The sequence below is a fragment of the Heptranchias perlo genome, chromosome 9, assembly GCF_035084215.1.
Source record: "Heptranchias perlo isolate sHepPer1 chromosome 9, sHepPer1.hap1, whole genome shotgun sequence".
In the NCBI taxonomy this organism is placed as follows: domain Eukaryota; kingdom Metazoa; phylum Chordata; class Chondrichthyes; order Hexanchiformes; family Hexanchidae; genus Heptranchias; species Heptranchias perlo.
In genome coordinates, this window is record NC_090333.1 from 65,724,896 (window position 1) to 65,751,782 (window position 26,887).

The window sequence follows — 26,887 nt, forward strand, 5'->3', positions numbered from 1 at the left end:
ATGCTCTCCGCCTACGACCTCTGGGTTTTGGAGCCCGTGAGGGCCCCGCCAAAGGCTGCTCCACCTGGACCTGTGCAGGGACAGACTCGACCATTGGGAGAGGAGGTAGCATTGCGGGTTGGTGGGGGCAATGGGTGAGAGGTGGGAGCGCTTTGAGTGGCGTCCCCACTTCCATGTCCCCTTTTGCCATCATCCCTCTCCCGGGCCAGGGTGACATCATTCCCACCACTCTGCTGGACAGCAAGCTGATGAGCAGATGTGCCGCTTTCTAAGGCCACGGATGAAGTTTCTATGTGCCTGTTTAATGTGGCAGATACGTTGGAATTGCAACAATTATACATTCCTTTCTGGCGCAAAAACACAAAAGGAAAAGTGGCCCAACCATGGCTAACAAAAGAAATTAAGGATAGTATTAGATCCAAAGAGGAGTCATATAAAGTTACCAGAAAAAGTAGCAAGCCTGAGGATTGGGAGCAGTTTAGAATTCAGCAAAAAAGGACCAAGACATTGATTAAGAGGGGAAAAATAGAGTATGAGAGTAAACTTGCAAGGAACATAAAAGTGGACTGTAAAAGCTTTTACAAGTATGTAAAAAGAAATAGATTAGTGAAGACAAATGTAGGTCCCTTACAGCCAGAAACCGGAGAATTTAAATTGGGGAACAAGGAAATGGCAGAGCAATTAAACAAATACTTTGGTTCTGTCTTCACGGAACAGGACACAAATAACTTCCCAGAAATGCTAGGGAACCAAGGGACTAGTGCGGGTGGGAAGGCAAATGGTATGTTGGCCTTCATTGCAAGAGGATTTGAGTATAGGAGCAAGGATGTCTTACTGCAGTTATACAGGGCCTTGGTGAGACCACACCTGGAGTATTGTGTGCAGTTTTGGTCTCCTTACCTAAGAAAGGATATACTTTCCAAAGTGGGAGTGCAGCAAAGGTTCACCAGACTGATTCGTGGGATGGCAGGACTGTGGTATGAAGAAAGATTGGATCGACTCGGCCTGTATTCACTCGAGTTTAGAAGATTGAGAGGGGATCTCATTGAAACCTATAAAATTAGTAAAAAAACAGTGCTGGAGAAATTAATGGGACTGAAAGCCGATAAATCCCCAGGGCCTGATAATCTGCATCCCAGAGTACTAAAAGAGGTAGCCATGGAAATGGTGGAGGCATTGGTTGTCATTTTCCAAAATTCTACAGATTATGGAACAGTTCCTGCAGATTGGAGGGTGGCAAATGTAACCCCACTATTTAAAAAAGGAGGGAGAGAGAACACAGGGAACTACAGACTGGTTAGCCTAACATCAGTAGTAGGGAAAATGCTAGAGTCTATTATAAAGGATGTGATAACAGGACACTTAGAAAATATCAATGGGATTAGACAAAGTCAACATGGATTTATGAATGTAACTGGTAGAATAGATAAGGGAGAACCAGTGGATGTGGTTTATTTGGATTTTCAGAAGGCCTTTGATAAAGTCCCACATAAGATGCTAGTGTGCAAAATTAAAGCACATGGGATTGGGGGTAATATACTGGCATGGATTGAAAATTGGTTAACAGACAAGAAACAGAGAGTAGGAATAAATGGGTCTTTTTTGGGGTGGCAGGCAGTGACTAGAGGGGTACCGCAGGGATCAGTGCTTGGGCCCCAGCTATTCACAATATATATCAATGATTTGGATGAGGGAAATAAATGTAATATTTCCAAGTCTGCTGATGACACAAAACTAGGTGGAATCATGAGTTGTGAGAAGGATGCAAAGAAGCTTCAAGGTGATTTAGACAAGTTGAGTGAGTGGGCAAATACATGGCAGATGCAATATAATGTGGATAAATGTGAAGTTATTCACTTCGGAAGGAAAAACAGAAAGGCAGTCACCAGTCACTGAAAGCAAACGTGCAGGTGGGAAGGCAAATGGTATGTTGGCCTTCATTGCAAGAGGATTTGAGTATAGGAGCAAGGATGTCTTACTGCAGTTATACAGGGCCTTGGTGAGACCACACCTGGAGTATTGTGTGCAGTTTTGGTCTCCTTACCTAAGAAAGGATATACTTTCCAAAGTGGGAGTGCAGCAAAGGTTCACCAGGCTGATTCGTGGGATGGCAGGACTGTGGTATGAAGAAAGATTGGATCGACTAGGCCTGTATTCACTCGAGTTTAGAAGATTGAGAGGGGATCTCATTGAAACAAATAAAATTCTGACAGGGCTAGACAGACTGGATGCAGGGAGGATGTTTCCCCTAGCTGGGGGGTCCAGAACAAGGGATCACAGTCTCAGGATACGGGGTAGGACATTTAGGACTGAGATGAGGAGAAATTTCTTCACTTAGAGGGTGGTGAACCGGTGGAATTCTCTACCACAGAAGGCTGTGGAGGCCAAGTCACTGAATATATTTAAGAAGGAGATAGATAGATTCCTAGACACAAAAGGCATCAACGGGTATGGGGAGAGAGCGGGAATATGGTATTGAGATAGAGGATCAGCCATGATCACATTGAATGGTGGAGCAGGCTCGAAGGGCCGAATGGCCTACTCCTGCTCCTATTTTCTATGTCTATGTCTATGGCATCTGGAGTCCTACGGCCATTGTCAGGGCCTGCATGGACACATTTGTGAGCCGTGCTTGAAGCTCGATGGAGGCTGCCATTCTCTCCATCACAGACATTCCCGCACTTACCCGCGTCACCAGTCCACTAGTGATGGAGTTGGGCTCCTCCATCCTACCCGCTATTGTGGAGAGTGTGCGAGACACCTTTTCCATTACCTCGCAACAGTGGAGCTGCTCCCCGATCATCCTCACTCTTAACAATATCTCCCGGGGTTCATCATCTGGGTCCAGCTGAGCAGAGCTTGGAGAGGTGTGTGCCCCCCCCGCCGTGGACTCTCCACAGCTGGCCCTGCCACCAGTGTCTGCTCGTGCACATTTGTGAGTGCTGAATCACCAGGCAACAACCCAACTATCTGGCTAACAGGACCCACTGAAGTGCCAGTATCTGCGTTGATGCATTGCTTTGTGTCCTGTGACAGTGCACCCTCAGAAGGAATGACATCCTCTGGGAAATTGCTTTCTTCCATTTCGGCAGATTCTTCTTGAAGGAGTGAAGGCCCTGGAAGACAATAGAAATCGATATTAATTATTCATCAGAAAAGTGACAATCTTTCCAAAGACCATACTGAGGTCTGGAACAGTTCACTCATTGATAAAAATCAATTCATCACTTGTGCGAAAGATATTAAAGTTCTGTCACCAGCGAGCTGCCGGTTGCCAATCTCTTCATCTCTGACAGATGGCTATGCAATGGTCCAACTTATTTCCATTGCCTCCTCCTCCACATCTGTTAGCTCCACTATATGTGATGGACCACCTCCAGTTCTGGTACTCTCCCTTGCGTTTTGCGCTCTCTTCTCCTACAAGGGGACAAACAATCGATCCATGAGTGACTGAAGGTGACGTATTCACTCTATGAATGGATTGCTTTCAGTGAGGCTAACCATGAAAGAGATGCATCAGGAGGTGCTATGATGCAGATACATCACACTGCATCAGGATTGGGGTGAGTGGCAGTGGTGGGTGAATAAATGGGGAGTTGAGGAAGTGCATAGAAAGTGAAGGATGGTTGCTGCTGAAATTTAACTGGGTGGAGTTATGCGATGGAGTAGTCATGCCAACAGAGTGAGAGGGTATTGCACCACACAGGATGTGGGTGAATCAGTAAATGTACTCAACTTTTCCTGACCTGGTTAGGTCATTAAAATGCTTCCAGCGCTGCAGCCAAGACCTGGACAAGTGCTCCTGCTGCTCACCTCCAGCCAGGCCTTCTTGGTGGCAGAAGCAGGTTTCTTCCTCCTATCCATTGGGTACACCACCTCCCTCCTGCTTCACACACCAGCCAGTAGAACGTCAAGGGGTGGGTCAGTGCTGCCTTTGCTCTATGCCCTTCCTTCTCGGTGTTACCTCCTTTCTCCTTCGAAATCCATTTTTGCATTGACCCTTTAAATAGTGGAGTTCACATCACATCACATGGGTGCGCAGCAGGCCCCCTGAGCAGCTTGGAGACTGAAAAATCCAGAAGTAAAATTAAGTGCCTTCAATTGAGTTGCGATCGCACAATCTGACGCGCTAAAATTATTTCCGGGTTTCCCACGCAACTACTTACCAACCCAGTGAGTTCACGTCGCCTTGCTAAAATCATGGTCTTTATTTTAAAAGGATTTAAACTACTCAACTCAGAATATTTTTAGGCCAAACATGCAAGGTATTTTTGATAACCTCTGCAGTTAGCTATATTAAACTCCAAAAGGAAAATTGGCACACAGCAGACTAAGTTAAAATGTGGGCTTTACAATGTGGAAGCTAAAATGATCATGACTTATCTTCACTATAAGCTATTATAATGAAAACCAGGGTGAGATGCATTTGCTAAAAAGTTCATGGCAAGTTCTGTCGCAGGCTTAAGTTTCTCATTTTTGAGGTTGTGCAGATTCCTAATCCACAACAGTTTATATTGTGGAGTCACATCCCCCCTAGGAAATATAGGAATATTGCCAAAACCAATTTCATCGCAAGCCTTCCAACAAATAATTGGCCTATCACTTTTAAGTTTCAACATCTAGGAACTCCTGTCCCAGTGAGTAAAATGCCTTTCCTAAAATGGTACTGAGCCATTCAGCCCAGAAAGTTGCCAAGTTTGATCTCCAGTCCGTAGTGGGTTATCTATTCTAGGATGGGTCAGGAAAAAATGGGGTGGAGACATTCTGATCACTATCCAGTATACTATGCTGGAAAATACTTGTGTATGTGGACATTTCTGGTGAGGACAGGATCTGATCTAACAAACGCCACAGTTGAATAGCCTGCCAATTGTCCAGGTTCCACACGAATAGCCATTTGGATGAGGTACTGGAGGGTGGTTGCACCACATCATGAAAAAAACAAATATGTTACTGCATTTATATACGAGTTTGGTGAGTTTAAGTAAGGGATGCCTTATTGTACGACAAACCTGGCTAGTCAGCAGTTGTCCAATATTCTTGTCATAATTGCCTCCTGTTTGCAAGTTTCATTTGAACAGATTCTACCGGATGAACATTACACTGGAGAGTCTAGAACTAGAGTCATAGGCTCAAGATAGGGGTCGGCCATTTAGAACAGAGATGACAAAAGATTTCTTCACTCAGAAGGTTGTGAATTGTTGGAATTCTCTACCCCAGAACGCTGTGGATGCTCAGTCATTCAGTCTATTCAAGGCGGAGATTGATAGATTTTTAGACATTAAGAGAATCAAGGGATACGGTGATACGGCGGGAAAGTGGAGTTGAGGTAGATCTTAGTGAATGGCAAAGCAGGCTGAAAGGGCCGTAAGACCTATTCCTGCTCCTATTTCTTATGTTCTTAAGTTCAGTACCATTAAATGATTATACAAATGTTACACAAAAGGTAAATAGATCATTAGCGCCCTCTACTGATCTTAATTTAAAGTTTTTTTTAGTTTTGACTCTCAATACATGCAACAGCTAGTTTGAAGGAACTTAAGTTTTATCCGTAATTACGTCTATCAAGATCTTCAACCAAAAAGTTTTACTAAAACAGGACACATGAATATGCAATATATTTTCCCTTCATGTTAGGTATGATCTATAAATATCAACTGTCATCTTGTAGCACATCCAAGAGTCCAATCTCCACGTACAAGTCGAGCAAATGAGCGTCAACAGATCATTGCAACAGAGCCGACCCCCAGTCCCTTTCTCAATAGAAATCACATATGCACACTTCCCAGCATAAATCACTGGCTAGCAAATGGGGAGCAAGATCACTGTGATTTTTATTTCCTTTCTTGTCCCTGGGCGTGAGGGCCATTGTAGCACTTCGGTCCCGACTGAGATCAATTAACGCAACACAGACCACAAATTGCCATTTAGCAACGAACCATTGGAGAGCGGTTACGATTATTTTCACATTGTATTACTCACTCATTCGCCTGCCAGGTTTAAAGAACAGTTATGTGCATAGATGGTCACCCAATTAGCAGTTACAGAGATTAAGCTTTACAATTGTATCCAAAAGGGGTGTCAACATGTTACAAGCTCAAAAATTAAATTGCTCACAGTAGCTGCTACTTAATTTCAGAGTGAGACAGCCCACAATTTATACAACAAATGGCAATTTTGTTCTCTAGACAGATGTCAAAAGCAGCTCACATGACCCAACAAAACATCTTCTCCACATGTAGAATAATCAACGGGGAGCTGTGGGACACAATTTATTTTAATGCGAAGAAAAGCAACTCCGATTTGTTCTCTGTTCTTACTCGTGGAATTCTGCATTCTTGATTTCTATTAATTATGCCCCGTGACTGTCAGTTTACTTCAGGTTCTGAAGGGAGTAGTAAAAAGCCATGTGTAACTCAATTAAATTACAGCCTTGAGCTCATTTATTCATGGATAAGTTCTAATTGCATTAAGCCATATGAACAGCTCCACATAACCTTTTTATAATTATTTTAACAAGACATCCAACCTATGCTGGCTAAAAAGTTTATTTTCCAGAATTAAAAAGCTTAGAGCTCAGCACCACTCAAGGACACCAGTCTATAAGTTGTTAAACCTCCTTTTAATCCTCAATACAAGGCCAAATGTCAAAATCAACTTTATTACCTTGTCTCCGAGATCTCCATCTCAATTATGTTTTCAGTATAAAGATATATGAAGTAATAGCAGGTCTCTTGTGGCAAAGTAGTGTGCCTTAAGGAAACACCATTTATGACAGAAGCATTATACTACGTAACACACAAATTATAAAATAGTTATGATGTGGAGATGCCGGTGATGGACTGGGGTGGACAAACGTAAGGAGTCGCACAACACCAGGTTATAGTCCAACAGCTTTATTTAAAATCACAAGCTTTCGGAGCTTTCCTCCTTCGTCAGGTGAGTGAAGAGTTGCATAAAGGCACAGCATATATAGTCAGAGAACAATGCCTGGAATCACCAGGCATTTTCTCTGACGAAGGAGGAAAGCTCCGAAACGCAAACTGGATGGGTTGGCATTAAGGAAGCCAATCGTTCTCCATCATCTATACATTCCCCACTTTGATTCGTTTCTGCCCAAATCCTTCGTCATACTGGTTATCTCCTCAGCTGTATCAGGATATTGTGGCAATCAGGATTGAGTGCCACACAATTTGTTTTCCAGCAGAGCTGTGTAGGGAATAAGTGTTTAATTGCTGGTCAGATTCAGTAAGAATTGGGGTGGGGGGCACGCATGTTGAGGCAAGGCTGGGACCTAAATCCCACCTACAAATTGGGAATAAAAACCAAACCACTAACATACCCAAGAGGGGACAAGGACTGACTGGGAAGAGTTCTTTCTCTGGGACAATAAAGAAATTAGATGCTTTAATAAATGCATTAAACAAACAAGAGTAGGGGTAAACAGGTCATTCTCGAGTTGGCAGGCTGTAATTAGAGGGGTGCTGCAAGGATCGGTGCTTGGGCCTCAGCTATTTACAATCTATATTAATGACTCAGATGAAGGGACCGAGTGCAATGTATCCAAGTTTGCTGACGATACAAAGCTAGGTGGGAAAATAAGCTGTGAGGAGGACACAAAGAGTCTGCAAAGGGATATAGACAGGTTAGGTGAGTGGGCAAGAAGGTGGCAGATGGAGTATAATGTGGGGAAAAGTGAGGTTATTCACTTTGGTAAGAAGAATAGAAAAACAGAATTTTTTTTAAATGGTGAGAAACTATTAAATGTTGGTGTTCAAAGATAACTGGGTGTCCTCATACAAGAAACACAAAAAGCTAGTATGCAGGTACAGCAAGCAATTAAGAAAGCAAATAGCATGTTGGCCTTTATTGCAAGGGGGTTGGAGTACAAGAGTAAGGAAGTCTTACTACTGTTGTACAGGGCACTGGTGAGACCTCACCTGGAGTACTATGTAGTTTTGGTCTCCTTATCTAGGGAAGGATATACTTGCCCTAGAGGCGGTGCAACAAGGGTTCACTAGATTAATTCCTGGGATGAGAGGGCTGGCCTATGAAGAGAGGTTGAGCAGAATGGGCCTATACTCTCTGGACGTTAGAAGAATGAGGTGATCTCATTGAAACATAAAGATTACGAGGGGGCTTGACAGGGTTGATGCTAAGAGATTGTTTCCCCTGGCTAGAGAGTCTAGAACTAGGGGACATAATTGCAGGATAAGGGTTCAGCCATTCAAGACTGAGGTGAGGAAGAATTTTTTCACCCAGAGAGTTGTGAATCTTTGGAATTCTCTACCCCACAGGGCTGTGGATGCTGAGTCATTAAATATATTCAAGGCTGAAATGGATAGATTTTTGGACTCAAAGGGAATCAAGGGAGACGGTGATGGGGCGGGAAAGTGGAGTTGAGGTCGAAGATCAGCCATATGATTGAATGGCGGAGCAGGCTCGAGGGACCATATGGCCTACTCCTACTCATGTTCTTACAACCCTTGAATATACATCTTTTTTGCAGGAAAAACAATTATCCTGTAAAAAGTTCAAGCTTTACTCTTGATATTTTTTGGACAAAAAAGTTTTACCTTCAAATTCCCAAAAGTGGTTTCCTATCTTTGTACAGCCAGCAATTTTCTATCACTTGCCAATAGGAAGTCCTGCTAAAAAATTTGCCATTAAAAAAGCAGTGATTCCTGAAATTGAACAAAGTGCGTACTGAATTCAAGTGTATAGGTAGATATATACATTGGGCCAGAAATTGCTGCAATAGTTTGGCGGCGAATTGGACTTTTATGCTCACCATCAATATCGCACTAAATTTGTGCTGCAAAATGCTGGAACATTAATCTGATAATTGTGCACCAATGTCAATGTCGCATCTGGGACCTAGTGAACATTGTGCCCAATTGCTTATCACCTTGACCAATGAAAGAAAAGGTTAAAGAAACAGAGCAAAAGACGGAGAAGGAAATAGGGTGAATGAGAGTTAAACAAAATATTGAGACAGAAAGGAAAAGAAAAAAAATTGAAGAGAACAATCAAAGAGGACATTGTAACCCAGTTGTATTTGGGAATTGCTGTATTGGTCCTTCAGAAGTTAATAAGTGAATGGCAAGGCAGGTGTGCAAAATGTACAAACAGTGGAATATCCAGTGAGTATGCCATTGTACTCATAAGAACAGGAATTGCTAGACAAAAAAAGACCAAGGTCCATCTAGTTCACCTTCCATCATCCTGGTAGTCACATGATACGATAATGAAGTTGTTGACTAATCATAGCAATCAATCTATCAATTAGTCTAATGACAAACGACACAAGGAAACGCCCAGCGGTGGAAAGCTTTGGGAACCATAGGTCCAAAGTCACCTTTTTCCTCCCAAACATGCTACACTTACCATGTCATGTTTTCAAATTAGTCATGTAATGTATCCCAAAATGCTATTTTCTGAAAATCTATCTAATTGGCATTTGGAGTGACCCTCTTCTGAATGTCAAAACAGCTTAGCACTGTGAAAATTATTGCCTTCTGACACTAACAGGAGTGCGGGTGGCAAGACTGGAACAAAAAGACTGCCAAGGCAAATAAAAAGTATAAAAAACCTTCGGGAACAATTCACTACTGCTGGAGTGAAACACCACTGCTTCATTGGTCCCTTTATGGGCCACCAAGATTGAGTGTCATGTGAGGACCATAAATCACAGGTCCTCTGTGGCAATAATTACTGCTCCGGGAATAATTTGTAATAATGTCCTAAATCCAGCAATTTCATGATCGCCCTTAAGAAGGGACTTTTATCAGCTCTGGCCACGCTAATAGCAAAGCAGCGCAAATCGTCCAGCAATTTGCAAAGATCGGAACTCATGGCTTATCTTTTACTCCGCAAATTGCTGGGTATTTTACAAATAATGGCATGTGACATTAATGAGTCATTCTAATGGAGCGACTTCCCATCAATTTCTGGCCCAATATAAAGGGGATGCAGTTCAGTTAATATACAGTTCAGGTTCTAATCTAATGGAAGTAGGCCATTCAAAACTGCAGGAACACAATGCAAGAATGTACTCTGTCTAATGTAGTTCATATACATTACATAGTGCAGCTAAATATTTTAATTAGGAGCAGTACATTTTCAATAGAGAAAATAAGCATGTACACAGAACATTCATATTGTGTATTCACATACTGTAAGTGCATTAAATACCAGCTTTCCCCTCTACTGCAGTCGAATGTTCACTCAAAAGTATTAGTTCTGGTCTCCATGCCACAAAAAAGATATTGAAGCACTGGAGAAAGTGCAGAAAAAATTTACAAGGATGTAACCAGAATTGAGAGGATGCAACTATCAGGAAAGATTGCACAGGCTGTGGCTATTTTCTCTGGAAAAGAGGAGCCTCAAAGAAGGTATTTAAAATTATGAAGGGATCGATGTGGAGAAACTGTTTCCACTTGTGTGCGAGTCCAGAATAAGGGGGCATAAATACAAGAATTTAGGAGTCATTTCTTTACAGCGTTAAGAATGTGGAACTTGCTGCCACATGAAGTGGTTGAAGCTGATAGCATTGATGCATTTAAGGGGAGGTTTGACAAGGAGATGGGAATAGAGGGATACATGAACAGGATGGGAAAAGGTTCGTGTGGATCCACATTTGGTTGCTTTTGAATTCAAAGATGCAATCCTCTAACCATTTAAAATTACTGCAGGAGTTTAAAAGTGAATGAAAATGAAACAGTTGTCAGAGTAGCAGTTAAGGAGGCAAACAGCAGAGAATATTCCTGGAAAAGCATTGCTGTACTTCCTCCTTGGGTCAGTATTTCAATAAAATGTAATCCTTAAAACACTATCTACAGTATTAGCATATTAACTGTGACAGTCCTCATTAATTTGAGTAGTTTATTTTTTTTACGTAGTTTTACAAAGTTAGACATCAACAGTCATACTTTAAAAATGCAAAGAACGGCATGAAAATACAAATTTCATTTTGCACTGTAGAGAATAATGCTTTTCTCAAGTTGTGCATTTTTAAGCATGCTATATACAAAAAAAGTTCAAATTAGTGACAAATATACTAGCTGAAACTCAAAACCTTTGAAACATCTGCTGAAGAATAATTTTATTTGTCACTTGTTAAAGATAAACTGAAGAGACAGGAGACTTAAGATTAACAAATAAAATCAAAGTTGTACAAAGATTTGAAGTGAATGCAGACTGGGCAGCTTTAATTTCTTTCATTCATGGCACTCTCGAGCTCTGCCATTTGCTCACGTCCCTCATAAGTAGCCTTCTGTGTCACTGTGGCCAAACGTTCATGATATTGTTCCAGATGAGTCAGCAAGTTCGAATAGAGATTCTGTTAGCAAATAAATCAAGAACAGAGCTCAAAACTTTAATCGAAGTACTGCGCATCCCCACCTTCCCCTTCAGAATATTTTTCTTTACTCATTTAATAGCATTAGTGGGTTAGAATGTGCCTTATACTTGTTGGCCACTGCAATTAGTATCTTCCAAGTGGTCAGTACAGGAAGGTCATTTTGATGAGGCCAGTAGAGATTCCGTATGGCACTACAATCTGTCTGCTGATGTGCAGTGTCATCTACATTAATAGAATTCGGTGAATGAATTGAAATGAAGCCTCAATTTTGGAGTTCTGGTTCCAAGATAAAACATTAAATACTCTAATTTCTGTTAAAAGTTTATCAGCTTAATAATAGGAAAGACCTCAATTTTTACATTGGTTAGCAATTGGCTTCACTATGATCCTGGACTAGTCCAGCTACAATTAAAATGCTACGTCCTGGGGCAAAAGGAGTTTTGAGCCTTTTGGACAGTGCTGAAAGACTTAGAACAAAAGTTTCATTTACCAAAATGCTCTTAAACAGCTCGATCTACGACATAGTACAAGTAGTAAGGATCATTTTTCAAATTAAACTATACTCCACATACTTCTGAGTGTCTATCAAAGCAGAAAAGAAAAACACACAACTCAAATCCTTATACCTGTAACAGACATTTTGGGCAATATCATAGGATTACTTCCCTCCTGCACTGTATAATGTTTCTCTCAAGTGGCCAGTTGCAATGTTTGATTTTTAAAAAAAAATTCATTCATGGGATGTGGGAGACGCTGGTAAGGCCAGCATTTATTGCCCATCCCTAAATGCCCTTGAGAAGGTGGTGGTGAGCCGCCTTCTTGAACCGCTGCAGTCTGTGTGGTGAAGGTTCCCCCACAGTGCTGTTGTTAGGTAGGGAGTTTCAGGATTTTGACCCAGCGACGATGAAAGCACGATGACATATTTCCAAGTCAGGATGGTGTGTGACTTGGAGCGGAATGCGCAGGTGTTGGTGTTCCTATGCGCCAGCTGCCCTTGTCCTTTTAGGTGGGAGAGGTCACAGGCTTGGGAGGTGTTGTCAAAGAAGGCTTGGTGAGTTGCTGCAGTGCATCCTGTAGATGGTACACACTGCATCGGTGGTGGAGGGAGTGCATGTTTAGGGTGGTGGATAGGGTGCCAATCAAGCCGGCTGCTTTGTCCTGGATGGTGTTGAGCTTCTTGAGTGTTGTTGGAGCTGCACTGATCTAGGCAAGTGGAGAGTATTCCATCACACTCCTGACTTGTGCTTTGTAGATAGTGGAAAGGCTTTGGGGAGTCACTCGCCGCAGAATACCCAGCCTCTTGTAGCCACGGTATTTATATGGCTGGTCCAGTTAAGTTTCTGGTCAATGGTGACCCCCCAGGATGTTGATGGTGGGGGATTCGGTGATGGTTATGCCGTTGAATGTCAAGGGGAGGTGGTTAGACTCTCTCTTGGTGGAGATGGTCATTGCCTGGCACTCGTGTGGCACGAATGTTACTTGCCACTTATCAGCCCAAGCCTGAATGTTGTCCAGGTCTTGCTACACGTGGGCACGGACGGGTTCATTATCTGAGGGGTTACCAGAGGTATTCAGCAGGTCAACCAGCGACTTAAGTTAATCTAAAATACTGCTGGTCTTCAGATTGTTAAACAGCCAAAGCAATGTAAGCATACAAAAAACTTAGCTGTGTAGTTACAATAAGGCCATATTGTAGATTACAGGCTCTTCTTCATATTGCTATTACATACCTGACATTCAGACACATCTTTATCACAGCTCTCTTGCAACAACTGGGTTTTTGTCAGAATATGTTGACGTTCGCTGTTTATTTGAGCAATCTGTTCGGTCACTTCCTGGCTTCGAAGCTTAAACTGATCACACTCACTATTTTTAAAAAAATGCAAAGAAAAATAAATGTGATACAGTTTTGAATTGTACCTTGCAATATATTTTAAAACAAAGCAAATAGGCATGCATTCCTGAATGGCTGAGAGCTGAATTTACAAGATTAAAGCTGGCAGCCTAAATTCAACAGCACATATCTTCTTACAAATAAACAAAATTTTACTCTGGAACACATTACCACAAAACCTAAGGAAGATGGTGCTGCTACAGCAACAAAAGCTGTCTCCAGTCAATTGAATGGCTACTTCAAGTCATAATCCTCACACAATATTCATCAATGTATCAGAAATTATCATCTGAAATCATAAGTAACAGGACTCACAACTCAGCATGAGTGAACTGTTTTACACAAGTGAAAGAACATTACATGCAACAACTCTGGGCAAGTTCTTTGGTTTATTGTATGGGGCTTTTTGAACAGAGATCCCAGGATATAGCTGGTGTACAATCATCTACATTCTCCACAACATTTTGTCAAATGCTGAAAATAATCAGTAAATGTATTTGAAATTCATTTTTAAAGCTAAAAATTACATCAGTGATTATAATCCTTCTGCAAATGAAGTTGTTTTGACACTTCTGGTCAGCTTAAGTCTTGCAATGCAATGCAATGCAAATTCTACAATATAGTTATTTTAATAAAACATTTTTTAATATTAAATTGCTAATTCAGCAGGGATCTGAATTACACATTCCACTTGTGCCTAGACCCAAAAATTCTTCCATCGGAATATTGACAAGGAATTATAAAAACATATACAGACATGCAGATCAATATTTGTAAAAAAAGACAAGCGAGAGGTCAACACCAAGTAGTGGCACTCGGGGGCAAAATTTGATTGAAGTCTGACCCTCTCAATCCCCAAAAACAAGTAAAAGACTAAAAAGTCAAAAAAATAGAATCCATGGCAGTTGTCAGTTCTCAACTTCTATACAGATTAACAGAGCATGCTTGTAATTCTGAGCACTGTGCTTAAACCATTGTGTCAACCAGTTGCAATTTTGGATTCTGAAAGATGCGACCTAGTATTATCTCCAGTTGCCAATCAAAAACTGAAACAGTCAGTAGTTAAGTTTACATACGTGGCTACTGATTCAAGATCATGTTCCCTAGCTTCCTGCTTTTTATGCCTCTGCATCTGTAGCTTATCCTGTTTTTCAAGCTTTGAGCAGAGAATCCTTTTCTGCCGAGTCTCTTCTGTCTGCATGTTTTTCAGCTCCATTTTTTTTCTCTCTAGCTCATTTTCTTCGTTCCAAATCTGTAGAGGGGTCAGGGGAAAAATATATTCTTGCATGAGTCAGATGGCTTCACTTTTGAGAGATCAATACATAAAATCTAACAGATATTTGATTGAAGTGAACAAGATAGCCGATTGTTACAAGTTCTAAAATTATATTAAAAATTTTCACATACAATAGTAGTCATCCTCTTTCTTCATATACCTCCATATACCATGAACATATCTTATTCTAACAGCAGAGGAATCAAATAGTCTTGTCCTTTGAAGCACCAACAGTATTACAACTTGACACTCTTCCTATAACTCAAGAGTGCCTTCTCATGAGGACGGCTCCAGTTCAACCATATAAAAACTTAAGACCTCAGTTAGGGTACTGATGGCAATACTGGACTCCACGCTATAGGAAGGATATTGAGGCCTTAGAGAGGTACAACGCAGATTCACTAGGACACTGTTGGTATGAGGAAACACAAAATATGAAGAAATACTCAAAAAATTGGGTCTTTTTAAAATTAGAATAATGCTTATTATGGGATGATATGATAGAAATGTTTAAAATTATGAAAGGATGGGACAGGATACATAAAAGCTGACCGTTTCCAGTAATTGAGGGACCAAGAACAAGAGGCCATAGATACAAGAATAAATATAAGAAATTTAGAACAGAGGGCAGGGGAAGTGTCTTTACACAGAATTGTGAGGCTGTGGAATTCACTTCCAGAGTTCAGGCAGAAACTGCCAACATTCATGATTAGATTGGTTAAGTGAATTAAGGAAAAGGGATTGAATGGGTATGGGAACAGGGTGGGTAATGTGATCAGAACTATTTGCTCACATTGAAAGCAAACATCAATACAGACTGGTTGGACTAAATGGCCTGTTTCCATGTTGTAACCTCTTATTAGAAAATTGCATGTAAGATTTGAGATGCAGAGTGAAATGCCATTTCCTCCATGCTCCTAATAATCGTACCACAACACCCAAGGAATGGAATTGGAGAGTGTAGTGAATTCCCTGCAAGGGAGAGGAGGTTTTGGAATTCATCATCGAACAGTTATTCTCCTTTACTAGTTGAACATAAGTAAAGCAACAGTAATGAAGAAAATAACAGCACTAAAGAGTGACAAATCACCAGGACCAGATGGTTTCCATCCCAGGGTTTTAAAGGAAGTAGGTGAGCACATTGCGGATGCCCTAACTATAATCTTTCAAAGTTCTCTAGATCCAGGAACTGTCCCTCTGGATTGGAAAATTGCACATGTCACTCTGCTTTTTAAGAAAGGAGAGGGAGGGAAACCGGGGAATTACAAACCAGTTAGCCTAACATCTGTTGTGGGGAAAATGCTGGAGTCTATAATTACGGATAGGGTAACTGAACACCTCGAGAATTTTCAGTTAATCAGAGAGCGCCAGCATGGATTTGTGAAAGGTAGGTCGTGCCTGACAAACCTGATTGAATTTTTTGAAGAGGTGACTAAAGTAGTGGACAGGGGAATGTCAATGGATGTTATTTATATGGACTTCCAGAAGGCATTTGATAAAGTCCCACATAAGAGACTGTTAGCTAAGTTAGAAGCCCATGGAATAGAGGGAAAAGTACAGGCTTAGTTAGGAAGTTGGCTGAGCGAAAGGCGACAGAGAGTAGGGATAATGGGTAGGTACTCACATTGGCAGGATGTGACTAGTGGAATCCCGCAGGGATCTGTCCTGGGGCCACAATTATTCACAATATTTATTAACGACTTAGATGAAGGCATAGAAAGTCTCATATCTAAGTTTGCCGATGACACAAAGATTGGTGGCATTGTAAGCAGTGTAGATGAAAACATAAAATTACAAAGCGATATTGACAGATTAGGTGAATGGGCAAAACTGTGGCAAATGGAATTCAATGCTGACAAATGTGAGGTCATCCACTTTGGACCAAAAAAGGATAGAACAGGGTACTTTCTAAAAGGTAAAAAGTTAAAAACAGTGGATGTCCAAGCGTCTTAGGGGCTCAGGTACATAGGTCATTGAAGTGTCATGAACACGTGCAGAAAATAATCAAGAAGGCTAATGGAATGCTGGCCTTTATATCTAGAGGACTGGAGTACAAGGGGGCAGAAGTTATGCTGCAGCTATACAAAACCCTGGTTAGACCGCACCTGGAGTACTGAGAGCAGTTCTGGGCACCGCACCTTCGGAAGGACATATTGGCCTTGGAGGGAGTGCAGCGTAGGTTTACTGGAATGATACCTGGACTTCAAGGGTTAAGTTACGAGGAGAGATTACACAAATTGGGGTTGTATTCTCTAGAGTTTCGAAGGTGATCTGATCGAAGTTTATAAGATATTAAGGGGAACAGATAGGGTGGATAGAGAGAAACTATTTCCGCTGGTTGGGGATTTTAGGAGTAGGGGGCACAGTCTAAAAATTAGAGCCAGACCTTTAAGGAGTGAGATTAGAAAACATTTCTATACACAAAGGGAGGTAGAAGTTTGGAACTCTCTTCCGCAAACGGCAATTGATACTAGCTCAATTGCTAAATTTAAATCTGAGATAGCTAGCTTTTTGGCAACTAAAGGTATTAAGGGATATGGGCCAAAGGCAGGTATATGGAGTTAGATCACAGATCAGCCATGATCTTATCAAATGGCGGAGCAGGCACGAGGGGCTAAATGGCCTACTCCTGTTCCTATGTTCCTAACTGAAAGTTTTTGGTCATCCTGCAATCTGATAAGAGGAAATAATTACTGGGAAAAATCTTTCAAAATTCTCTATCTATACAACTTGAGTTCTTGTACATAGCACAGGACACACCAAATGCATGTGTAAATAACACCAAATAAAATTGGTACACACTTTTCTGATCAGCTTACATGACCATTACTTGTTTAGTTGGCCATGCTGATTTGGTTAAATGTGTGACCAAGTAGGAAAAGCCACCCATCACAATCAACGAACCAATACAAAACCAACCACCACCCCCCCTTCCCCCCACAATCATTTTGGCAACCATATTTTGAAATCCACCACCTTATATACTAACAATTAAATTTATAATTGTATATAATTAAGGCTTGTATGTCTGTTTCTCAAAACATCCTTTACAATCACCCAAATTCTCCATCACCTTAAGCAGGAGAGAGAGCTCCAATCTAGAGGTTCATCAGCACATTGTTCACTCACAGTTTGAATACAATAATTTGAAACAATTCTTAAGGAGTTAGCAAAAAGCTTAGCAAAATGTTATGTTGTATGTATCTTTTGCTAACACAGTGGAATTCACATACCTCAGTGTTCATGCTGCTTATTTGGTCTGAGCCAGCCTGGGATTGTTGCAACAAACTGCAGTAAGTTTCTAGTTCTTTGTTTTGGAAATTGGTAAAATTTGCCAACTTGTCCTGAAGTTCCAATGTTCTCTCATTTTTCTTTCGCTATTAAATACACACAAAACTGAATTACAATGGGGGAAGTTATCTCAGTCAGCTATTTCTATGTGATACAGCAGCTAGCCCATCCATGGCACCAACTGGTGCTGGCACAGCCCTCACCAAGCAGTTGCTGGCACTGTTTAGGACCAAGGACTGGTGATGGTCATCTGCAGCACTTCCTCCACACTTCCGGTCCCCAACCAGGACATTAGGGATACAGAGAGCTGGGCAACACATAATTCAGAGTCTTTTGCAATTTGTTCCTCCTAAATAATATGGGTTTACGTTTAGTCACCTTTTATAGGCACTTTTCAAGAACCAGAGGCAAATATGGCAGACAGTGGTGTTGCGTTTTGCTGACAAGTATTTTTATGCATCAACTATACCCATCAGTGATCATGAATGGGCTACTACATTGTGCACAGTATTTAAACAATTGGCAGAAGTTGGTGTTAACTCTGTGTTCTAATTGTAGAGACATTCAGCAGTACACTGCATTGGTATATCAGTTGGCAGTGACCAAACAGTTCTGTTGAGAATAAACACACAGTGCAATATTAAATTCCAATTTGGTGCATCAGACCCCTTATCTCTATTGTTTGTGAGTGGACACCAAGAACACTGGTTGATCAGTAGTGTTACCATATGGTCTAGGAAGCCATAGTTTGCAGCTGAGTCTGTAAACAGACTAGCTATAATTCAGTTTTATTTTTCTTTGCTAATAAAGGTTAGTACTATTTTTGTTGCTGTTCGTTCTAGAAGTTTGCCAGCTAATCACTGCTAATGCCCTGATTCCAATGATTAAAAGGGGAGACAAAATACATTTGCAAACTGTAGATACTACAGTGACTATCTAATGTAACCTAATCCTTTAGGGACACTTTAGGCGCTGGCCCAATTCAACAGCAAAGCTGTGACGTGAAGAATAAGGAAAAAAGAAACTGGTACTAATGGCACAGGGCCTGGGCATTAAAAGATAGTGTTTGGAGACCAAACTTGCCACGGTTTACCTACATAACATTTTCTGCATATCCTAAGCGTGTATTATTCCTAGATCCAATCAAGATAGGCTTTACTTCTATGATGTATAGGGGATGCTTAAACAAAGAATGGCATTTGATAACAAATCTAAAATAATAGTTATCTATAATAATAAGAATAATTGGACATAAATCAGACATCACACATTGTTATAGATGCAATTTTTTTTTAAAAAGGTAGTCATTGACACTTACAGCCTGGAAGTTGCAAGTAATTATAACTGCCCCTAATTGACTTGAGCAGTTGACAAATTGTTACAGTAATCTGGTTTTGCCTATTTAGAACAGTACCCTTAAAGACACAGGTCGAGCTAGCAGCTAAACAGCACAACCATACTCCAGACCAGAGACTGTCTATGCCTCAAGTGTCCATTGTACAAAATGCCAACAAATCACAATCTTAGAAAAAGGATAAAAAAAGAGAAAGAACCTGGTCATTTCCTGCTGTTTTTGCTGACCTTGAGATAACCTGGAGAGGTTGCTGAGTTAACAAGGTGAAAAGCCAAGCAGCTGCTAATCTAAAGAGATATGTCCATCAATGATTAGCCTCCAATCGATCCAGGACCTATTTAGACTACATCCCAGAGAGTAATTGAGCAGTAGCTTTAAATCAGCCGGTAATGTTAAAAATAGTTAAAGGGCTAAAATCAGACAGACAATAAAGCAGAAGGCGATGTATTTTAGGTAGAGACCAGTTATAAGAATGTTGATGCTGGCAAACCAAATTCAATGTGTAAGCCAGAAGCAGAGATTCTGACAGCAGGGAAGCAATTTGATCCTTTTTAAGAGCATTTGTGAGATTGCACCAGAATACTACATTCAGTTCAAATCATCACATCTTGAAAAAGTTCAACATAAGGGTAGTGAGTAAATGGTACAAAGAGTAATTAGAATAATTCAGTGCTAACTCAGCTATAAGGAATGGTTCAGAAAGTTCCATCTTTCCTCCATACTTTGAATAAAATTTGTAACACTGAGTGACAGGATTCATAATTTGTATGACACTGGCCTTTTGCACAAAAGGAATTCACTGCCTGATTAAAAAAAAGTTACATAAATCATTTTAAAAACAAAATTAGAAATGGAAAAACACCCTCAATATAAAGCAGCCTGGAATACATATTTAGGGTGAATGAAGGTTTCATCAGCATGGAACCCTGCCTGACTCTTAATCAGCAACCCATACACTGAAAAGTTGCATGCATGAATGCCAGGCAAGGACAGAATTGGGGCCAAATGCAATGCCTTAAATAGCTTACTAAAATCCACCAGCTAAATTACATCTTAAGACAAGTTACCAAACAAATGCCAGCACCAGGAAGTCATATGTAAGCATGAGTTAACAACTGTAGGAGAAAGGAGGGGGTGAGAAGGATCTTACCATGGCTTCCTTCTTCTTTTCTACAGCCTCCCTCATTGCCTGTATTTCACTCTTCAGTTGTTCTGGGCACTCCACAATCAGAGGTTTGAGCTTTGCTTGGCTTTCTTTTGCATTGGCCATGTCCACTTTTATCTGGCCCTATTATTAAAGGAAAAAAACTAAATTAGGAAAAGAAACATTTAGATCTGCAAACCTTTTCAAACTATCAGCCACTGTACCAATGCTGCAATAATTCAGATTTTGGAAAGAGCACTGTATAGAAGAATCTTACTACTATTCTAGGTTTATCTACGGTCCCCTTTGCTGCCAGTTTAATCCTCGTGATGTCCATTGCAATAGCATTAGGGACTTTAAATGAAAGGAACCAGTTTTCTCCTCGCAATTTTTTTAAACCAAATCCGATGCAAAGTAATTATCTTATGCAGATTTGTTGCCTAAAACTGTAATGACCTTCAATTGCATATATACAAAATAATTTAAGTACAGTCAAATCTAATCATTCACAAGTGTTTGTCAATCTCTCTTGTATACAAGAGTAATTCTAACCAAATTACAAACAAAAGCACACCTCTGCACATCACAGTTACCATGTTCTTTAATGGGATTGTTCAGCTTCACCTACAGGCATTGATAAGAACTTCCATTTCACTTGCAAAACATGCAGACATGCCACAAGAGGGAGCGGAAATTGAAAGGCAGAATGAAATTTACAAAAGTATGAAACTTTGAAGGCAAATTGAGGTCATATACAAGTGAGCTTGATAGCATTTATTGGCTTTACATAAAATCTTCAAGTTGTTAGCAACTTGCTGAGAAGAGTTCTTATAATCATATACTGCATATCTACAGAAAATAGCTATAATTTAGATACTAATATGCCATGGTCTGGTCAACAATAAAAACTAATTAAGATGTACTTACCAGCATCTTGTTTTGTTCCGCAATTTCAGTCTTCAACTGCGCGGTTGCATCTTGAATGGAATTCTGAACAAAAAAATAAAAGCAGTTCCAATATTAAAGGGAGTAAATCAGACCATGGGAATTATAGGCCAGATGTTAGTTTGAAATCATCATGAGAGATGTTTTCTATGATCACTTCATAGTCCATAGAGAAAGTTATTATTGCATAAAACATGGGTCAAATAGGAATTTTGAATAAATACACTTTGTTGCTCAAAGTAGCCAACTTATTGAACACTGGAGTGATCACTCAAACACTGCAGAAAACACATTAATGATGAGAAAGAGCAGTAGCTTTAAAGGTAACTAATCATTTAGAAATAATAGGTCAATTCCTTTCATTACAAGACACTGCATATTCTAAAATAAAAAAAGTTAAGTGTCCATTATCCCAATACAGGTCACACATCACATCCATAAACTGATCAATCAACACATTTTTCACTGCTACAATCTCAACACAATAATCTACCCAAGTACCACATTTAGTATAGAAAATAAAAATACAAGGAAGAGTTAAGAAGTTGGCTTAGTGGTGCAAGCACAGCAGAGGGGTTAAACCTAGTTTCAGTACTATACTTTACCACCAGCAAGCCAACTTGGGAGTAGGTTGTTACGAGCGGTCATAGCTAGAGAAAGGAGAGGAGGTTAAAAGGACAGAATGGGGACAAATAGAAAAATAAAGCAACTGCAGCATGAATCGCACTTCAAATTATACAAAAAATGTGTTTAGGAGCCCATTTATGGAGGTTTGTTAAAAGGGAGAATCGCAAAGATTTCTCCTTCCTTTGGTCAGTACAACTTTATTCATGCTGCAGCATATATTTTTCCTGCCATAAGTTGCATGTCGCCATGAGTTAGATGTCACTCAAATTGAGTTCCTGCGTGAAGCACCTCCCCAAACAAGTCATTATCATTTCAGCAATCAAATGGATGGGATACTGGAGCTGTATTGAGGCTTTACTGTGAACTGGGAATCCTCATTTACAAGTTAGAAAGGGGACAAAAGGCAATCATAGTGCTTTAACAAGTTGGGGGGGGGGGGGGGGGGGGGTAGAAATCTTGAAATTACTTCCAAGTAATTAAATAGAGAGGAGCAATTTAGCGAATGCAATTAGCTCCTTGCTGAGGATTAGTTCCTTTTTAGGAGTCTCAACTCTATTTAAAATGTGAACTTCAATAGTTAGAAAGAAATTCCATTCTTAAAAATAAACCTTCTATTGTTTTTAAATTATGTTTTGCTGTGCTGCAGAAATATAGGTTATAACAAGGCACCTGCAACACGGTAGTGCATTCTACATAGGGTATTCCACCACAATTCCAAATAGTCAATCATATTGCATAATTCTTTCTACAGAAATTTTGTTCTGGCAGAAAAATATAACTTTCAAATATGTACTGAATTTATACATGTCAAAAAACTAAGTTTAATTTGCTGGACTTCTTCCTTTTGAGGATTCAATACCTCATTTGCTCATATTTTGTTTGTTAATTCTGTCTTAATTGCAGGTCATTTGGTACTCCCTTTCCCTCCAGGTTTGTTTACCTTCTGGTTAATGTTGCACAGAAAACTTAGCAGCAAAATTATGTTCCATTATATTTGGCAAATATGGACAACAGGCAACACCCGGGAGGGGGGAGAATTAAGTGCTGCACAAGTACAAATGAATTAATTTGTCAATCAGACCATGTGCGCCAATCAGCAGACACTGCACAATGTATTCCTCATTGGCCAACTCCTTTACATTATTATATTTTTGAAATTTAGTTTAGACCAACTTTTCTCCTGTTATTTCTGAAGTATTATCCCTTAAAACACCTGGAAAATCAGATTATCATATTAAAGTTCAAATTCTAAAACAGAACTAGGTGAGATTTGGTACATCTTTAGTGACCTTAAAGTAGCAGTACATTGTCCACTGAGTTCCCTCCTCCGCCTCAAACTTCACACCTTCCCCATTTCTATGCACTTTCCTCCCTTCGAAGGGGAAGACCAACAGAATTCAGTTATTTTCTGCTTGTGGGACATTGGTGTGTACAAACTGGCTGCTGTGTTCACCTATATAACAGCAGTAACTATTCTTTGAAAGTAATTCATTGACTGTAATGCTCTTTGGGATGGCTGCTATATTAATTCAAGTTCTTTTCTGAGCACGAATAGTAGAGGGAAAAGCTTGCTGCCTCTAATTTTTTTTAATATAAAAAGAATGCACACGGCTTCGTGAACACAAGCACACTTACTTGTCTGAGACGATATTCCCGGTTTATGACTTGCTGCAATTCTGTAATATCTGCAGACAACACCTCAATTTTTGCCTGTTGATCAGGTGGTACAGTACTGGCAAAAGAAATAGGGGTTTCTGATATGTAGAGTGGTTTTATATCACTTTACACAATTTACATATCCTAAAAAATCATAGAAATCAAATACAGGGTACACATTTTAGCAGTAATGCAATAGGTACCAATCTATTGCACTGCAGTTTTTAGATGTCAGATAATTCAACTAGCAGTCTCCAATTGAGAACTTGTGCTCATAATATGGGTAGGCACTGCCCTTTAGAACATTTTAATTTAAGGTCGCTTGTGCCCTTCTTAGTGGGCAATAAAAATGCTGAGTAACTAGACAACATTTTACAAAGAGAACCTTTACAAAACCCAATTGCCAAAGGGGACTGATATAAAAAGGTGAAACCTCAGATTGGCTCTAGTTAAAAGATCCTCAAATACAAATTTGCCAGTACAAATGATACCACAGAAAACTTGATTCAGTTTTGTAATGCAGTGTTGGAAGAACCAACAATACTGCATCACAAACCATATCACAATGTAAATTAACTTACATAACTGGAGGATTATAGGATAGCATCAACTATAATACAAGCAATATTTGTAAGTTGTGAGATTATCTCAAAACAAAAACCAAAAGCAGTAATTTACTGAAATGGTGTGGTCCATTATCTAGAATACATTAAAGGAGAACCATGTTTTCATGATTTTTTTAATATAATCTACCCTATGATACTTTCCCCATTTTTCTCCTTAATCATACAGCATCCGCAGTTGCCTTGCTTACTTAATGGAACTCTAAGGAATACAAGTGAACATTTTGGCATTTTAAATGTGGTTAATTTTTCCAGAGTAGAAGTTGACTTTCTGTCTCATACATGATGCAGAATAACACCCACCAGTTGCAGATTGTTCTGATGCAATCATTTAAGAGAACGAATTTTCATCTGTATGAAATGTCAATGAGGGACCTGCAGACTTAGTATACCTAATACGCAAGCACGGTCAAGATTTTTTGTTAACATATATGCCAGTACTGGTTATTTCAGACATCCCTGTCACACACAACTGATTAACAAGTTAAAGGCAAAGTAGTGTATAAACTATATTGAGATCCACTTACTTAAGACTTTGAATTCTGTATTTCATTTCTTCATTTGATGAAAGCATCTGCTGCATCATCTCCAGATTTGATTTCTGCAGGAAACAAATGCCTTTTAATTTTTCTACTAGCCTTATATATTCTTGCAATTTGCTGTAGAGGTTATTTTGCTCAAAAACACATACTGTACTACGCTATAGTCAGAATAGTCATGACTATAGCGTAGTACAGTCATGACTATTCTGACAACAAATGTAGTAAAATAAAGTTTGAACTGACTGAATTCAGAATCTATGCATTAGCTTGTTTTCAATAGAAGACATTAGAGTGAACATGAAAACCAAATTATCAACAAACATACTTACTAAAATATACAATTAATAGAACCTAAAAATACTTAAAGGGTGCTGAAGTTGGTGGATGGACCTTTAATGTTTCCAATCTACATAAATAATATAGATGCTGAAAAGAAATTGTAAGTAAAATACTTTTACTGTTTGAGACCTTAATCAAAAGGTCACAAGATGGTTGGTTCCAAAGTATAATAGTTTTATTAAGAAGTTATAACAAGTAACAAAGAGGTTAAAATACAAGAGTATAATCAAAGATGCTGGTCACATTGATACAACCGGACACAAAGTTGATCACTTTCCGAGGCTTCAAAGTGCATTTTCAAAGTCTTGATTACTTTGGCAGTCCAGTCCTGCCCTGAGTGTACTCTGAGAAACATGTGGAAAAGCAGCCAATTTTATACAGATTTTAGACAATTAGTTCTATATGTGTCTCTCATCAATCATCCCCTCTATCCCGTGAGGCAGCTATCAGTCTTCCCCCTTAGGAATGCAACATTTTGGTACTAACAACTCCCTAATGATTAGTGGCCTTCAGGCTGGTACTAACTCCACCTTCAAGGAAATCATAAGGCGAGGGATGACTCCCCTTCTGACTGAAACACGGATGGTGCCCAAATGCTTAACTGCCCATGGAGGCCTGGTCTTTCATAAGGTCATAAAAACAGCTTATTTGGACAGACAGAAAGCCTTTGTTCACAGCAAAGCTGACATAATGGGCCCGAATTTAGCAGGCCTGCGGGTTCCCAGCGGGTGGTCCTCCGGGAGCGTGGTCAATACGCTCGGCGAAATTAGTGGGTTGCCCACGCGATCGTAGCAGGCAACCCACTAATAGGAATCAATCATCTGCTCCTCCGGGGTCCACGGCGCTGGCCTGCGCGTCAGTTGGGCTGCGCATGCGCAGTACGATCTGTCAGCTGGAGGCTCTCTAGTTAAAGGGGCAGTCCTCCACTGACAGATGCTGCAACCAATGGGACAAATTGCAGCATGGAGCAGCCCAGGGGGAAGGCTGCTCCCAGTTTAATGATGCCTCACCCCAGGTATCATCAGATGGGGTGAGGAGGAGGGGGAGGACACAGATCTTCCCCCCGGCGGGCGGGAGGAAGCGGTCTGCCTCTGCCACCAAGAAGGCCTGGCTCGAGGTGGCAGAGGGGGTCACCTGCGCCACCAACATATCGCCCACCTGCATACAGTGCAGGAGGCGCTGCAATGACCGCAGTAGGTCAGCCAAAGTGAGAACACGAAGTCTTTCCCCTACACTCCGTCTGCCACAACACTGCCCCCACCCCACATCTCCTTCGGCACCGCCAGCACTATTCTGTCACATCACCCTTCATACCCACTCACACCCCATCCTCATCTTACCTCCACCTACTCACCCTGCCACTAACACGCAACCCAATCCTCATACAATCTCATTGCTCCATCCCATACTCACCCTCTCGTGCATCTCCCTTACGGCCAGCCTCACTCAACCTGCCACCACCTGTGCTGCAGCCACAGGGCATGCATCACATATGTGCAGTAGGCAGCGTAAGGCAAACGTCTCGTCAGCATGAAGGGGGTGCACAAGGGTGTCTGAGGGTTTGTCATGGGTGTCACCCATATTGAATTTCAGAGCAACAAACAGCACACATTATATTGACACCACCACTGCCATGTCTCCGCGAATCCTGTCCGTTGTGTCCAATAATGCCCGCTCCTGGGTATCACTATGAGGACCCACCACTGATGCCACCCATCGTGTTACTGCAGAGTAGGTGCAGGTGTATTTGCAGGGCTCGTCCGCGCAGACGACTGAGAGACATCGGCGGTGTAGCCGGCTGCACCCTGGAAGGATGCGGAGAAGGTGTGGAGGG

General features: G+C 40.6%; 1 protein-coding gene across 1 annotated transcript in view; it reads right to left on the bottom strand.

Moving 5' to 3' along the window:
* Positions 1–10,915: 10,915 nt before the first annotated feature.
* nuf2 (UF2 component of NDC80 kinetochore complex) overlaps positions 10,916–26,887 on the bottom strand; it is a 48,774-nt gene continuing 32,802 nt past the window's right edge. The window contains exons 8-15 of the mRNA XM_067989750.1: positions 24,700–24,773; positions 23,529–23,625; positions 21,249–21,311; positions 20,328–20,465; positions 17,766–17,909; positions 14,333–14,508; positions 13,093–13,228; positions 10,916–11,341 (exon numbers count right to left, since the gene is read on the bottom strand). Coding sequence (XP_067845851.1) covers positions 11,210–11,341; positions 13,093–13,228; positions 14,333–14,508; positions 17,766–17,909; positions 20,328–20,465; positions 21,249–21,311; positions 23,529–23,625; positions 24,700–24,773 — 960 coding nt within the window. The 3' untranslated portion in view covers positions 10,916–11,209. The remainder of the gene's footprint in view (positions 11,342–13,092; positions 13,229–14,332; positions 14,509–17,765; positions 17,910–20,327; positions 20,466–21,248; positions 21,312–23,528; positions 23,626–24,699; positions 24,774–26,887) is intronic.